The following is a 15,826-nucleotide window of genomic DNA, read 5'->3' on the forward strand; positions in this document are numbered from 1 at the left end:
ATTGGGGTCCTCCATAAGAATCCAATAGAGAGGCATGGCTCGCTCAAGCCGAGCGGCCGTTGTATCTGCTCCGGAAGCAAGAAGAATTCTGGTAGTATCTTGATCCCTCATCAGAAAAGCCCATGACAACGCGGTACAACCGTATTTGTCCTTGTCATTTATGGTAGTTTTGGCTTCTTCATACGCAAATAACGTGGTGACCGCATGACATCGGTTTAGATGTCGGACCGTCCATGGCATCATCAAGTGCAGTCCGTCCAGACTTGTCTTTGGCAGTAATGTTGATGCCACCGTTACACAAGGTCTCCACTACTTCCACAGATCCAGATAGCGCTGCCAGATGTAGAGCTGTCTTCCCATGATTGTCAACCAGGTTGATGGGCAATCCCCGTTGCTCCAGAAGCAATTTGACAACTCTCTTGTGTGGGAATTAAATGCAGCCACCTGAGTGGCGGCCATTCCCGTCTGGTCTTTGCTGTTGATGTCGGTGTGTTCAAGGTCCTTCATGACTCGTTCGACATTGCCGTCGGCGGCTGAAGTCTGCAAACTCTTTTTGGCCCTTTTCGGCACTCTGGGTAATCTGTAACATGCGATAATGAAAGAGGATTTGAACGAGGCTGGGAGAATGGGCATGGTGCTCGAGGTTTGTGTAATACCTAAGATAGGCAAGTGCCAGGTAGCCAAAAGTGAATCCCTACCTTTTTTATCGAACAGTCTGGAAGAATGGGAGTAATGATAATGTCTGGCGAGTATACTAACTTGAGGGCGAGACAGGGAGACATCGAGGACGATAAGTAGGTGCTCTGTCAGATAGGTAGAAGGTGGTTGAGCTAGTAATAACAGGCTTGGCCCTCAACCACCAAGCCACATCGATTGCTGGGCATCAATCATTCTTACGCCAGCCGCTCATGCATGATAGGCCCTCTCGAAGTATGAGACTTTGATCAGGCTAGAATATTATCGGAATCACGGCTGAATAGCTACCTATTCAGCTGGGCACAGCCATCTCTCCCTCATCACCCATGCTGATCCGCCTTTCGAGCCAAACTGGTTGAATGATCTATACACAGAGCCTGCGTTTGGAGCATCATCGTATCTTTGCCCAATACTACCCTCTTGCGAATAATGGAACAGGTCGGTTGGCAACTAAATTTTAACCGCCGCGGAGCATTCGACATCATTCAGAGCTGTGCCATCACAGTCTTCGCCTGTACCTGGATTGTTCAACATCTACATGTCCCTGGACATAACGTATGGTGGCGTCATCATTAGAGAGCTCACAAGCTTTCGAGGCTGCCTCGGACGCTTCTCAAAATGACACGAGAACTTTCACGCCTGTACTCGGCAGCCACCTGGCGCACAATCTTGATCAATTCAAAAAACTTCAGGTCAGCGAGGATGATATTAAAGACAAGGGCAAGTCGGACAACTTTGCCAAGGCGGTTGCCATGCTGCAGGTTCTGCAACTTGTACTCTCTCTTATTGCGCGCCATTTTCGGGGGCTCCCATTTGCGCAGCTGGAAACACTGACCCTGGCGATTGCTATCTGTGGTGTTGGCACTTGGATCGCGTACTGGTGCAAACCTAGGGCTGTCTCAGTACCTATCAAGCTTGTACTTCGCCCAGCCTCAGACGATGAGGGGGCAGTTAGAAGTCTAGAGGGGCCTTCCAGGGGAAATGAATCGGGGAGGGAGAGTGCTGTCCAGAAGAAGCATGTGGATTCCGGTATCAAGTCGAGAGGGGGGCCCTTCTGGTACGTGGAATGGCGTACAGGTCAACGGGGATCAACAGGATTCCACCGAGGACCAAATTAGGGACGACAAAACCCGTGAATCGAAGCAGGAGACTGGCTATCCCGAGTTTGATCCGGACTAAAGGTGTTTGAAAGCTTTTGGGGTGTTCTGACCGGTATTCGGGAGGAGAGAATTAGGGGGTTGCCTGAGCGAGTGCCAAATGACAGCGTGCCAGCCCGCTCGTTAGCTGTTGGAGAAACACACAGTCTTACAAACGTCTTGGCTTTTACTTCAGGCCGTGTTTGGTAGCTTGCTTCTGCCCTGGTAAAGACGAGAGTACCACGGTCCGCGACTTGAGGCTTGAAACAATCCCGAATTATATCCAGATCATGGCCAAATTTCAGGAGGGAAATTCGACCTCAATACGCGCTACAGTTCGAAACCCTGGCGGATCTTGTGAAAGGTAAGGTAACAAGGAAAATGGTCGAGAAAGCAGCCAGGACCAATGTCTACCCTAGAAATATGATGCACGGTGCGGTTAACCTATCTATTTTTTTATTATTTCACTGCTATTGTTTACTGCGTTGCACGGTTGGTGGTTGTTGGTGTAGGGTTGTCAAGCTTACGATCTATGCCGGACGGCGTCCATGTGACAACTTGGACAAAGTATATTCCCTCAACCTTTTAGATGAATGACTTGGGTTTTAGAGAAGGAAAAAGGTGACTCGAAGGGTCGAGTGTGGGTGTATAGAGCATGGAACTCTTTTTTCTGTTTCTCCTCGGTTCAGGTAGATGAGCTTCTAGCCAATACTTCAACTCCGGTCAAACAATAGAATACTGCTATTCGGGGCCAGTTGAACCTTGTTCGCCCTACTTATCCAAGCTGATGGACTATTCTATGACCTCGTGCAAGTGCCAAATGGTACACTATACTCTACAGAGATTTCGTGTCTGAAGATAAACCACCAGTCCTTGTAGAATTGCGAATAGGATAGCAACAACTCAATATCCAACACCACCATAATTCTCTTATTTCGCCCACATTGCTCATAACAACAAATCCCACAACAAAGAACCATGAGCTTCTCTTTAGATACTGGTATAATTGAGACATAGATGGGTCATTACCATACCCAGTATCCCCAAACTCACCCTAAAAACCTATTATACTTCCCAATACCTCTAGAATATCTTCCGGCATTATCTATTTGTTTCCTACCCCCCGTCAAATTCTGTTCCTCCTTCTCGGCCCACCCCTTCTCCCCTACTATGCACACTTCTTTCTTCATTCCCCCCATTCTACAGCTGGTTCGCCAGATATATAACCCCCTCCTCCCATCCCCGTTTTAATAAGAAGAAAACAAGCATAACTTCCACATAATGTAATGGTCTGATATCTCAGGGGTTTCCCCAACAACTTCTGATCTCTATCAGACCCAAGTTCCTGGCGTGAATCACACAATTGCTCCTGGCACTCTCTCTTTTGACTGCTATTGCTCCAACACTGGTCTGTTGACACGTCAATTGCAGGCACTCTTCACTCCAGCCGCAAAAATAACCTCAGGACGGGAGCGCGAGAGAGATATTGTCCAACACTACGTCTAACCCCCACCACAGTCCCAGCACTACTTAGATCCGGCTAACTACCCCCACAGAGTGACGCTCAACAAAGCACATATAAAAGTAGAATCTCAATATTTTCCCATGACCCCCCTTCAAACGCCAGCCTACCTGCCTACCTAACTAACTCGTAGGAACCAAAAGCTCCGAAACGGATACACTGACTGCTGTAGTTGAATAAGTCCCCGCCTATCAATACACCTCTCCTCTTCTCTCCCCCTTTAACTCCCTCCCCATACCACACCATTTCTCTTCTTCAGGAGATAAAACACAAACACCCCAACCCCAAATAAAACACCGCCAACGGATACACCGCCAACCCAACCCGATTCTTCACCACCCCGCTACCCCCCAGAATACTCACCCCCGCCGCCAAACTCCACCCAACCAACACCAAATAAACCGGAATCCTCGCAATCCAAATCAGACTCACAGCCGACAGCAACGCGGCAATGACGAGCGGAAAGAGGGTATACCCAATGATACAGACACTCTGCGCAAAAGATCTGTTCTCATGTCAGCCATTCCCCCTCTCAACAACAACAACAACAACAACAACAACAACAACAACAACAACAACAACAACAACAACAACAACAACAACAACAACAGCAGCAGCAGCAGCAGCAGCAGCAACCCCAAAAAGAGCAGTACTCACATATTCCCCCCCAACAACCTTATCTGGACCGTAACAACCCCCATCCCAACCCAAACCATAGCGAAAACCCCACTAAACACCACCTCCCTCTGCTGCTCCCTACTCTTCAAGCTCAGCAGCGTCGACAGCAAAAGACAAAACACCAACGGCCCCCACAAATCCCAATCCCTCAGCCCGCTGCTCATGTGGTTGTTGCTCAGCAAGCTATCCGCGTCCATCGCCCTTGACGCTAAACCAACAATTTCCTCCCTTGCCTGGGCCAAGCGCAAGTTTCTGACGTCCGAAATCGAGGACATGGACCCGCCAAAGAGGTACTTTGGGTACAGGACTTCTTTCAGCTTGGACCAGATGGCGGAGAGATCCCTAAGGAGGGTGGCGGAGACGGGCTCGTCGATTGTGTTTAGGGGTGCGGCGCGGTCTTCACCTGATAAACCCCAGCGGGAGGAGAGGGCTGTGGCGGTTTGGGAGGCGGAGGTGATGCTGCCTTGGGGAGGGGGCGGGATGTAGAGGAAGGGGGCTAGGGGTCGTCGAAGGAGTTGAGGTCCGCTGTACGAAGAGAAGGAAAACAAAAAAAGGTTAGTAATGAGAGGGGGGAAAGGGGAAAGGGGGGAAAAGGGGGAAAGGGGGGAAAAGGGGGAAAAGGGGAGGAAGGGGGTTACCATCATCGGGATCGATCAAATCGTGGATATCCTCGTCGTTGTTCTCGAGGTCGACTTGGGGGTGGATTGGTAGTGGCTTCTGTTCGGGGCCGCCATTGTGTCTCTTCTTGTGTGCCGTTGACCTCCTGCTTTTGACCCGTTTGGTTATTGCTGTATTATTGCCGTCGTTTATATTTCCCAACGCTCGAGGTGTTCATGCGCGACCAGTTTGTTTCGCTATTGAAAGCCAATGCCGTCGTTGTAAAGCAGCGCCGCGCAACTCTCCCAAACAGAACTGACGGTTGCCAGAGACCACCTAGCGGCCAGATTGCTGGGCCAAGCAAAAAGCCAGGTACCGGGGTACCTCAGCTGTTAGTCCATTGTGGGGCAACCCAACTCCAAAGCCAGGCAGGGGGGAGCTTGGGCCCTTTTTTTCTCTTTGGTTCTCCAACTTTTTTGGGTGTCTTGACCCACCTGCCTTTTCTGGGTTCTGGGGGTCATTAGTCTTGATGGTGATTCCATTCATTGTTGACGAAACGGCAGCTTGCGTTCAGGATGGGGGTCATGTGGTTTGGTTTTTTTCTTCATTTATCATCAGAAATATCTCCCACTCACCTCCGGAACCTTGAGGACCAGGTTGGTAGGTAAATGAAACTTGTATATCCAGCATCGATTCTGCACCTCCCCATATTCACCCTCTATATATCGATCATGCCTTTCCCCTTCCGCCCTTCGCCTTCGACGGACACTGTGATAAATGAATTTTTTCTCCCGAGACCGAACCCCCTATCCCCTCCTTCCCCCCCCCCCGACCGACCGGGATATCTCCCATCAAAGGATAAAAAGCTAAGCTGCTGTGTCCCGCTAGTTGAAAAAGAGCGAATAAATGCTTGTGACACACGATCGGAGGGATCGTGATTAACGAGAGAGCCCAGTTTCTCTCTCTCTCTCTCTCTCTGTGAAGGATCCCTTGGTGTGACCATTCCCTCCCTCTCTGCCCCCTCTGTTCACAGAGCACGGCGTAGATGGGGTGAATATCAAGTCTCGGGGAGAATAGACATTTACAGAAACCCACGGCATCATTCCCTCTCTCCCTCCACTATACTCATGAACATATCCCTCTATTCCTGCAGCTACCCATCACCTCAACCACACAATTGTATAAACTTTTGTTAATTTCCATAAGCAGTATTAATTACTAAATAACAAAATGCCCCCTCCCTCATCCCCACCATCTCCATCCGCCTTCCATAAATTCAAAAGGGTATCATCTCTCTTCCCAAAACCTACAGAACCCAGAGCGTGAAACGAAAAAGTATTAGAGTGATTGGTTGTTTTTTCTGTATCAGTTCCCCATGCCTTATGCAGTTGTTTTTTTTTTTGTTTGATATGTGGTGAAAATAGCTGAACTAAACAATGCCATTAATATGTGAATAAAAATCTCCCCATCTGTCTCGACCAAATTTTTCGTCTTGTGTAAAAAATGCGGCATGTGATACATGACTGGTGAAATCCAAAACCAGCCAAAACACCTTCATGATGAGAAAAATTACTGCCAGAAATATCGAGTTGATGCCGATGGCTCACCCGTATTTGGTGGGAGTGGCCCGTGGTTGGGTATTGATGAGCGAGATGATGATGGCTCGCCCCATTGTGGTGTTTGTAGCTGGCAACGGGCCGGTCCTGGTTGTGCTGCTTGTGATTGTGATTGTTGAGAGTGATAACTTCGATGTTGCTGCTGCTGCTGACTGGCCTCATATCCGCCGCCGTACCGATAAGGCGATGGTGCCGCTGCCGGTGGTGACCATGAGTTCCGACTGTATTGTTGATGATTCCCATACATTCCGTCGTCTAATGATGCATGCCGAGTTCGAACGTAACCATGAGGGGCCCCGGCTAGTGGGTGGTGGTTCGCTTCATATGCCACCTTTCCCTGTTCTTGATTGTTGCTATTTGGATCCCACACTGGAAGCCTATCCGGTGGTTGCGCTCCTCTCCTCGGCATGCCGTGACCATAGGCGGCCATGTTTCCGTTGATACCGGTTAACGCCCAGGCAAACACGGCCACATCCCGGATCGATCGCATTAGGTCTGTTGGTAATCAGTCTCTGGTTCTCCTCGGTAATATCCAGTGGTGTCTAGACGAAAAGTTTGTTGAGAAACAGACCCCTTGCGGGACGTCCCACATCGGACAGAGAAAGGTTTCACTTACGGTCCATCGGAGGTCCGCCTGCCGCCTTGACGCTTTCGCGGAGCGGCATGTACTGGGGAAGAAATGGCGGGCGGAACGTGTAGAGGAGATCGGGCGGTATGTAGGGTTCGATCGGTTGTTGGGCCCACGGTGCTGCAAAGAGGCCATTCTGGTAGTTGAACGCCGAAGGAACCACGGGCTGCAGGTCGGGGATTGGTGGTCGTGCCCTGCGCAGCACGACGACCAGTCCGTCTGATGTGCACGAAACCACAGCCTCCAACTCAAACGTCCGGGGCGATTGTACAGGCAAAGTGTTTGAGCTTGCCGTGGTGGCAGAACTTGCCGAGCCTTCCCTACCGTCGAGGCATATCCTGTCATCGTCCTCATCCTTGATTACAATCACCGAATCGTCGTCGATATCCATGTCGTTGTTATCCGAGTTCGCTCTGCTGCTGTTGTCGTCCAGGTCTTCGTCCTCGTCCTGCTCATCCTCACTCTCATCCGCCTCGTGTTCCGAGTTAGCCCGCGGATCTTTGTACCAAAAGCGAAGATAGGCGATCGACTCGTTTTCTTTGGCGCCCTCTAGACACCTGGATGCTCGTTCCATACAGTCTTGTTGAATGCAGTCGTAAAATGACTTCTCCATCAGCTCCTCGGCAGAGAGGCCCACGATCTGCGCAACCGACGGAGTAGCGTACATGATGTTGAGCTCCAGACTAAACCGGTTCAGAATCAGGGCGGCACGGGGCTCCCGTTCCATGGCGGGCATCTTGAACTTGGGTGAGAGGTGCTCAAGCATGTGGTAGCGGGGATCCAATGGTGAGCAGGAAAACTTTCTTCGAATTTGCGGAGCCTCCTTTGCTCTCCCTGAATAACATGTTAGCGAATATTGTGGTGGACAGACGCACAGGACGTACTCTCGCTCTTGTCGCCTCTGGAGTAAATGCTGATAGACGCCACCAAGACGGTGTGGACGACAGTGAAGCAGCATTCGCAGTTGACATATTCACCCTTGCTGGACAAGATTCGGGCATAGTGCAAGACGGCCGCCTTGTCCATAAGCACGCCTCGACTGTGGATCGAGCGTGCGAACGGCACCTCGTCCGGGTGGAAGTACTCAAAGCATGATTTCCCCTTTACTTCGTCCGGGTGATAACCGAGAATATCAAGGATGGAATCTGATGCGAAGAGGATGTTGGCATCGGGTGTAAGGTCTAGCAAAAAAAACACGTCATTAGTTCGCATTCATTCCGATATCAGTCCGTCTCAACATACTGTGTATGGTCATAAACGTTTGGTCGCGGGGATCCATCTGTGCTGAGTATCGTGGGGCTGCTCCAACGAGCGGTCCTGAGTTGCAAAATAGGGGTCACAAAAACTCCTCCATGCGTCGTTGGAAACGGCAATAGATAAATCAGTCGAGAGGGGGCTCGGTCCGAGAGGCTAGTCTCAGAGAGGAGCGTCCGAGTAGTCACAAGAAAAGAACCTGCGCAGTGCAAGGACAGAAAAAAGAGACCACAAGGAGCCGGCGGTCTGGGGCAAAAGAGCCTGGGGCGAATTGGACCCTACAGAGGGTTTCGTGGGACTTCCCAAGCCGGGGAAGGAAAGACCGAAGGTCCCACAGGACACAGGGAGCTACGACAAGCCTTTGGGGTGACGGTGAAGGCCGCCTTGGGGGGTCTCGCCTCTGCGTGCTGTCCTCGACCGCTGCGTCTCGTTGCTGATAACCGAGGCGGAGTAGGACACAGATCCCGCCGTCACCTGGGAGCGGATATATCAAGTCTCACCCGTTCCACGGCCGGGCGGTTCTAGAGCTGCTGGCGGAAAAGGGAGGGCCGGCGAGGAGCGGGCGGAGAGGGCGCGAGAAGCCCTGGAAGCCTTGGAGAGAACCGGCAGGGTGCAGACACTCGCTGACAAGCAGCCGTCGACTCCTTGGCCGGCGTCACAGACAGAGTGGTAGCAGAAAGTGGTCGTAATGTCGCACGGCTGGTAAATGTCTGGGCTTTCTCGGTTTGGTGCAGAGCGCGCAGAACCAGAGGCACGGGGGCGGGCGGTGTTGCAAAAGGGGGGATGATGCGTGCGTGGGCGTGTGGTGGGTGTGCTATGTGAGAGCTGTGAGCTGTGTGTGGTGCGGGTGTGCTGTGTGTACGTTGTGTGTTGTGGTGCTCAGTGGTGGTGGAGGGGTCGCCTGGTAAGAGGAAAAAGAAGCGTGTCGGTGACGCCCAACAACAGACACAGGCTATCTTCTGTGATATATATCTGCTTGCTGTCTCTGATGTTCGAGTGCCGTTGTTGATGGTACAGGGACAGGCTGATAATGTAGTTGAAAGCAAAGAGAAGGGCGAGCGAGCTGTATTAGATTACTGGCTGATCAAACGGAGGACACTGGACCGAGTTGGGGAGGTGCCAATGTTCCGCTTTCTCCCCCCGTGGACTGCGGGACTTGATAAGCGGGAGCGCGGACAAGTGTCAGGGAAGATGCCTGAACAGGTGCAGACGGTAGCAGGCGATCCTCGGTAGAGCAATTGGTCGGGGGAGGGGGAGCAGATGGAGGGAGAGGAAGCACGGGGAGGACCTGAGGAGGGGGGGGGGTGGTTTGGCGACGGGGAGAAGAGGGTGGTTCCCTTTGCAGTTCTCTTTGGGCCCTCTCCGTGCCTCTCCGGGATCCAATCCCGCCGGCTCTCAGGGCAATTTCTGCTCCCCACAGCGAGACTACCAGGTGCCGAAAAGGAGGGCCTAGCCTTAGTTAGTTGCGCTGGCGAGCGGGAGCAAATGCTTGGCAGTTCTTGGTCACAGCAACAACATCATTTCGCGGCCCTCCACCACCACCTTCATATCAGAGGTTTGGGATTGTGACGAAATGACTGCTCCAGAGCCCGCATGCACAACGCAGCCAATGGCTCCAGGAAACACGCTCAAGCTTCTCAGCAAGCCAGCCTGACTGGATGTCCACATCGGAGCCCCATGCCCCCAGATATCCCAACGGGGGCATGATCATCGAGCATGCCCAATGCGTACGACTGGCGTGGATGTACTAGCTAGTACAGACTATTCCAGTGCTTGGCCTAGAAAATATCTGGTGGGGTGAGATATGTACGAGAGGTGACGAGTGCAACAGAAGGTTGGCTTTCGTCCCAATTGAGGAGGAAAGCAGGAGGATGACAGGTCGTACGTGTCTCCAATTCTGGACGAACCGGGACACAATGCTCTCTGGTCCCTTGGGAGAGCCGGAACGAAACATTCATCATCAAAATGTTTTCAGTTTTTGAGAGTTTTTGTTGATTGCCACCTTCCTGCTCTCTTGAGCAAGGGACAGCGAGAGAGAGACGGGCTGATCGCAGCAATAACAGAGCTGTTAAGCCTGTCAGTTCCAGGGTTCAGCGGGAGAGGGGAGAGTTGGCGCCGGCTAATATCAACGACAACTGGTCCCGCTGGCCCCTCCCGTCCGCCGTCCCTTTGAGAACACTGGTGATATCTTCAAAGTTCGGGTTCCAAGCAGCGGGATGGATCGTGATTGTGTAAAAGCTCCGGGACCGAAGTCTGCCCTGGCCCTTTTGCCCATACAACAAACAAACCACCGCTCGACAAAGCCGGCATGGCGAGCCAGTGCCTGCCGAGACAGTACGTGCGTAGCTTGTGGTGGTGGTTACGCAAAGTCTTGGCAACGTCTGAAGCTCTGTGCAACGACCACAAGAGAGTAGAGAAGAGTGTGAAGAGCTCCCCACCTCTGCTCTTCGCGACCACCGACAATCGTTCCACCTTACGGACTCGCACGACGTGTCTCTGCTCTCTCTATCCGCCTCGTCTCTGCGTCTTTCGATGCTCAGCTGAAATTCCTGATCTCGACTTGAAGCCATAGCCAAGCATCGTACATCGCAGAGCTATTATGGTTCAGGAAAATTCAGACGAGATGGCCGCGATGACCAGGCCGTTGTAAAAATCGAGGCAGACTCGAGCATCGGAATTTTTCCTTTTGGCTGCTGATCAACTGCAGTTTTGGCACTGGTGTCATTCCACCGTCAGAGGGATCTTCAGGGCCAGCTGCTGTTCGAATCCCAGGGATGATCATTGGCTAAGTGGCCCACAGCTGCCCGACGGTGACCCGAACGCGACGGAGAGAGAAACTTGCGTACTGGGATTGATGTCGTACAGTGAACCCTGGTAAGTGACAGCTAACGGGGGCAGTGGTCGGCGATGATAATCCCCCTCTGTCGCGAGAATCGATATTTGACATCAGTGACATGGAGAACTTTTCAAACCCAGTTGTGGAAGGGGGGCCCATCAGAAGTGCATTTGTTGGCCTTGGCGTGGGGTTTGGGGGGGGGTCTTGGCCTTCTGTTCTGTGGAGCTCCCGAAGCTTTTCGGGCTGGCTGTCAGCGGGAACCTCCGTTTCTGTGCATGAAGCCGCTCCGACGTCCGGTCTTGGTATCCGGGACGATGCCCTCCCGTCGGCGATGGCGTTGATGGATACGTTTATACGAGGGCTGGAGCCTCATTCCGTGGTGTTTCTATTCGCTGGTTGTCCACCCCTGTCGAATATTTAGATCCCATCCCAAACCGCTGCTCGGTGACTGCATCTGGGTAAGGGTTGTTGAAGCAATTCCGAATGTGGGTCCGAACATCGGGCTCAAGTCAGTGGAATGTTTCCTGCACCTCTTTCTTCCGTCTGTAGATGTCGTTTCAGGGCGACTGAAAAAGCAACGAGGTGGGTGATACATCATTCGATACTCGCATATCGTGAAATTCTCCAGACCCTAATCGGGGCGAGGCTACGAGACTCGAGGGTTGAAGACGTCGACAGCTGCCATCCATGTCTCATAGGGTGGTGACCGCGGGGTAGCTGGAGGTCTGGTAAAGGCAAGTGGGTCTCGCTTTCTAAGTGGAAGTCGCGACGCGCCACGCGTGTCAAGTGCAAGTAAGAAGTAGCGACTGCCAATATGTGAAGTTTAAAAAAAATCAACAGCAATTCGTACCGACCCTGATGGTCAAGTTGGGTGATTCTTCATCATCGCTGTAAACCCTTCCTCGTCATACTAGCCGTAAACAAACGCAAAGTCTCACAGCCACCGGTATCTGTACCACCTTTTTGGAATCTTGGATAGTGGCTTCCGGCCTTGTCTCCGGACCACCCCGCCACCCGGCCATCTTCCGAACCCCCACCGACCGTCACGGTCCGGCAGCCAACAGTTTCGGCCGGCCCCGTTTCCATGTTTTGAAGCTGGGCTATTGGCCTCACAGCATGACAACCAGCTTTAGCAAAGCAACCAACTTCAGCAGCAACCAACCTCCTCAGCATAACAACAAATGCCAGCATCAAAACAACCAACTTCATCCAATATGCCACCAATATCAGACGAGTGGGAGCTTCCACGCCTGCGTAGCTCATTTCAGCTGCACGAAGATGCCGTGAGGGACGAGGGTAAGTGTTTCATCGACTTTATTTGCGACTTCCACATGCTAAAAATACCAACCAGATCTCGCCGAGTTCTTCGACGTCAAATTCTACCCCTACAACCCACCAGGCGCACCACCAGTGTTCGCGGCCACAAGCAAGAAGCATGTCGTCGTCGTCCGCATTGTGCCAACCACAGACAAGGACCAGAACCCTTGCAAAGTCATCCAAATGATCAGAGATGCCGACTCAGGCGCCAACAACTACACGTGCTGTTGGTCCAAGGATCCTGACACGGAAGATCCCTGGCTGTGTGTGGCCGGCAAAGATGCCAAGATCAAGGTGTATGATATCAGGAGAGGAAAGCTCGTCAAGACGCTGGTCGGTCACGGCGGCGACATCAGCGATCTTGCGACCTCTCCAGCGTGTCCTACTACCATAGCCTCTGCCTCAGACGACACGACTATTAAGCTTTGGAGTCTGGCAAAGGAACATGACAAGCAGCCGTGTATCTGCATTTTGGGAGGCGAGGGGCATCAGTACAACTTGCTGACTGTGGCGTTTCACAACAATGGAAGATATGTCTTGTCTGCTGGGCATGATCAGATTATCAATCTTGTGAGTTCACTTCTCCCGTCACCATATCGTCTCACTTTTCATCGACAGCGCATCACTAACATCCACCAGTGGGCCCTTCCCGAGTTCCCAAAGGAACACATTAACGTTCCCATCGTCCTCCACTATCCTCATTTCTCCTCCTCCGAAGTCCACAACAATCTCGTCGACTGGTGAGCCTTTTTCACCCTCCTTAACCACCAACCTTGTTACTAACCCCCCCGCAGCGTAGCCTTCTATGGCGACTTGATCCTCTCCCGCGCCTGCCACGAAGACACCATCGTCCTCTGGCGAATTGAAGGTTTCTCCTCCGACGATCCTATCCCCGGCCCCCTTGACGCTCCCACACCAACCGACATGGCCAAGCAAACCCGGTCATACTTCAACCCTATCCCTTCCAAAGCCCGCCCGGCCATGTTCACCCGTCTAGCGCAATTCCACACCCCTGATTGCGGTGTCCAGTTCTATATGCGCTTCCGAATGTTCCACGCCGAGGGGAGGCATCCCATCTTGGCATTTGCCAATGCAAAGAGCAAGACCATGTTTTGGGACTTTTCACGGTTTGGGGGGTATAGGGATTTTATGGAGGAGTTGGAAGAAGCCAGAAAGTCGGGGAGTGGACAGGCGGTGCAGAAGCCGAGTTGGCTGTTAATCAAGAGAGCGAAGAAGGGGACCGCCGCGCCGGCGCACCAGGATGCGGCGGCTAGTTTGAGGGCTGCTGCTGGGGATAAGGAGTCGATGGTTTCGGCTAGTCCCGACCCGGAGGGGGGCGGGAGTGCGATGGCAACGTTGGGGAATTATAATCAGGATACGCTGAATCACTGGAAGGAGATGTATGACTTGTCGAACCCAGCGGGTTTGATCAGGCCGCACAAGGTGCAGGGGGTGGACGGTTCGTTTGTGGGGAGGCAGGTGGGTTGGAGTCCGGGAGGGGAATGGTGTGTGGTGGTGGGGAATAAGAATAGGGCTTTGATTTACCAGCGGGGGGCTAGGGAGAAGGGGGTTGCGACGCCTGTTACCTAGTTGTATTGATGGGTGGTTTTTTAAAGTGGATTGGTTATTTTTGTCTGCTTCGATCTAGACTATCCTGCTGGTAGAGGTTCAAGCATGGGGTTGTGGCGGGTGGACTGAGATGGATGTTGGGTTATGAATAATCATGGATTGGGAGAGTTGGACGATGGATGTACATTTATGTATTCCACTCTGACTAGATGTTTACACTAGCCAGCTTTTTCTAGGGCCATGGCTGAGACACCGACACATGTTGCTACCTGTACTCGTAATGAACAAATCCAGAGAATCACGCCGGCATAGAAGAAAAGAATTGCAGTTGCGGCCCTTCCTCATCGCTTTCCTCATCTTCTTCATCGTTATCCTCGTCTTCCTCTTCTTCATCCTCCTCCTCCTCCTCCTCCTCCTCCTCCTCCTCCTCATCATCATCATCCTCGTCATCATTTCCCAACATCTTCAACAACTCCTCATCATCCTTCTTCAGCACCCCCTTGCCCATATCCCTCACCCCCGCGAGCAGCTTTCTCGCCTTTTGTCTTTCCTTATCCCTGACCTCATACCCCGCCCTCTTCTCCTCACCAAACGGCACGCACAAATCAGCAATATACAACCCCACCATCGCCCTCAACCTAGCAAATTCCCCATCCCTCGAAAACGGCGTCGTCTCCAGCAGCGCATCCATCCTTTCAGCTACACCCCTCATCTGCCTGAGCACCTCCCTCCTCAGCTCATCCTTCTCCTCCCTAACCCGCGCCACTTTTCTCTTTTCCCTTGGGGGAGTAAGAGGTGCTTTGTGCTCCTCCTCCCCGTCAACATCCATCTCGTCGTCCGGTTCCTCCTCTATAATATCCATCTCATCCTCTACATCATAAAACTCCCCCCTCCCATCCCGTTCCTCAATCCTCTCCATCCCCCTCCGATGCAAAGCGTACACCCCCTCCATTTCCGCCGAAAACAACGCAATGTTAAACTCAAGCAGCGGACGCCCCGTAGAGTTGGGGTGCTGCTTGCTGAACGGGTGGTTCTGGATAAGATGCTGATAAAACGCCTTGAGGTTCGCCAGGTTGGCTTGTTGACGGGCGAATAACCTATCTTTCTGTCTCGATTCCCTCTCTGCGTTATCGTCGTCTTCATTTTCTGCCTGCCGCTCTAGTTCGATTTGGAAAGCGCCTTTGAGTTCCCCTTCGGTGGTGGTGGTGGTGGTAGTTTCCCCTTCACGCAGTATAATCTCCGCCCCCAACTCCCACAACCTCTCATACCTAAGATCAACCCTCTTACCATTCACCTTTGCCCTCGCAAGCAGCCCAAACGATCTTTTCGCCAGCGGGATATCACCCTCTTTGAGCGCCCTCTTCACCGTGTTGATTAACACCCCTACTTTGCTGGTATGCGCTGCTGCCTTTCTGTCCTTTTCAAGTTCCTTTTTCTTGCTCCGACGCTTTCCTGAGGTGTTTGAGGATGAGGCGGAAGAGAAATCTGTCTCCTCCCCTGCGGTGGTCCTGGCGCCGATGGGCCCGTCGTCGTCAGTAGTGAAGTCGGGGAGTTCATCGCCACCTTCGTCGCCGGATTTATCGGTTAGGTTGTTGTGAGAGGGGTCGTAGGATTGGGAGGTGTACTGGTAGCGCTTGCGGGCAGGGCGGGGGGGTCGGTGAGGGAAGCCTGGGTAGAGGTCTGAGAGGAGGGGGGAGTCGTGGGGGAGGCCGGCGAGGGTGAATTGTTTGAGGGTGGAGGGGGTGTGGGAGCGGGGGTTGATTACTTGGTCGGCGGAGGATTTGGCGGGGGAAGGTTGAGTGCGTTTGCGCTTGCGTGAGGACATTTTGGTGGTTGTGTTCGAGGAGTGGTGATGGATGTTATGTGAGTGGTGAGTGGAAAGGTGAGATGGCGTCGTGAGTTGAGCAACTGGTTGTGAGAAGGTCGCGCTTGGTGATGACAAATTTGAAAAGAGTCGAGATAGATCCCTCCAAAACG

At 52.4% G+C, this 15,826-nt stretch overlaps 4 protein-coding genes across 4 annotated transcripts; 1 reads left to right on the forward strand and 3 right to left on the reverse strand.

The window, feature by feature from the left end:
- Positions 1-3,177: 3,177 nt before the first annotated feature.
- On the reverse strand, positions 3,178-5,175 carry QC764_304060 (uncharacterized protein; the record flags this gene model as incomplete). Its single annotated transcript, XM_062945523.1, has 4 exons — positions 3,178-3,859; positions 4,012-4,528; positions 4,671-4,820; positions 5,124-5,175. The coding sequence occupies 4 exons, from the start codon at positions 5,173-5,175 to the stop codon at positions 3,610-3,612; spliced, it is 969 nt and encodes a 322-aa protein (XP_062801512.1). The 3' UTR covers positions 3,178-3,609.
- Positions 5,176-6,734: 1,559 nt separating this feature from the next.
- QC764_304070 (uncharacterized protein) lies at positions 6,735-11,495 on the reverse strand (the record flags this gene model as incomplete). The annotated part of the gene is made up of 4 exons (XM_062945524.1): positions 8,116-11,495; positions 7,758-8,054; positions 6,862-7,707; positions 6,735-6,787 (listed from the first exon to the last, which is right to left on the reverse strand). The coding sequence occupies exons 1-4, from the start codon at positions 8,150-8,152 to the stop codon at positions 6,735-6,737; spliced, it is 1,233 nt and encodes a 410-aa protein (XP_062801513.1). The 5' UTR covers positions 8,153-11,495.
- A 271-nt stretch (positions 11,496-11,766) lies between these two features.
- Positions 11,767-14,187, forward strand: QC764_304080 (uncharacterized protein). The gene is made up of 4 exons (XM_062945525.1): positions 11,767-12,259; positions 12,315-12,850; positions 12,920-13,020; positions 13,075-14,187. Exons 1-4 carry the CDS (start codon positions 12,145-12,147, stop codon positions 13,868-13,870), a joined length of 1,548 nt encoding a protein of 515 aa, XP_062801514.1. The 5' UTR covers positions 11,767-12,144; the 3' UTR covers positions 13,871-14,187.
- QC764_304090 (uncharacterized protein) lies at positions 14,148-15,674 on the reverse strand (the record flags this gene model as incomplete). Its single annotated transcript, XM_062945526.1, has 1 exon — positions 14,148-15,674. The coding sequence occupies one exon, from the start codon at positions 15,672-15,674 to the stop codon at positions 14,148-14,150; it is 1,527 nt and encodes a 508-aa protein (XP_062801515.1).
- Between the last annotated feature and the right edge of the window lie 152 nt (positions 15,675-15,826).

The sequence above is a fragment of the Podospora pseudoanserina genome, chromosome 3 (assembly GCF_035222485.1).
Source record: "Podospora pseudoanserina strain CBS 124.78 chromosome 3, whole genome shotgun sequence".
In the NCBI taxonomy this organism is placed as follows: Eukaryota; Fungi; Ascomycota; class Sordariomycetes; order Sordariales; family Podosporaceae; genus Podospora; species Podospora pseudoanserina.

Coding starts and splice junctions, on each gene's coding strand:
- QC764_304080 (XM_062945525.1), top strand. CDS start 12,145: ATGCCAGCATCAAAACAACCAACTTCATCCAATATGCCACCAATATCA. Junction 12,851..12,919: donor ATGATCAGATTATCAATCTT/GTGAGTTCACTT, acceptor AACATCCACCAG/TGGGCCCTTCCCGAGTTCCC. Junction 13,021..13,074: donor CACAACAATCTCGTCGACTG/GTGAGCCTTTTT, acceptor ACCCCCCCGCAG/CGTAGCCTTCTATGGCGACT.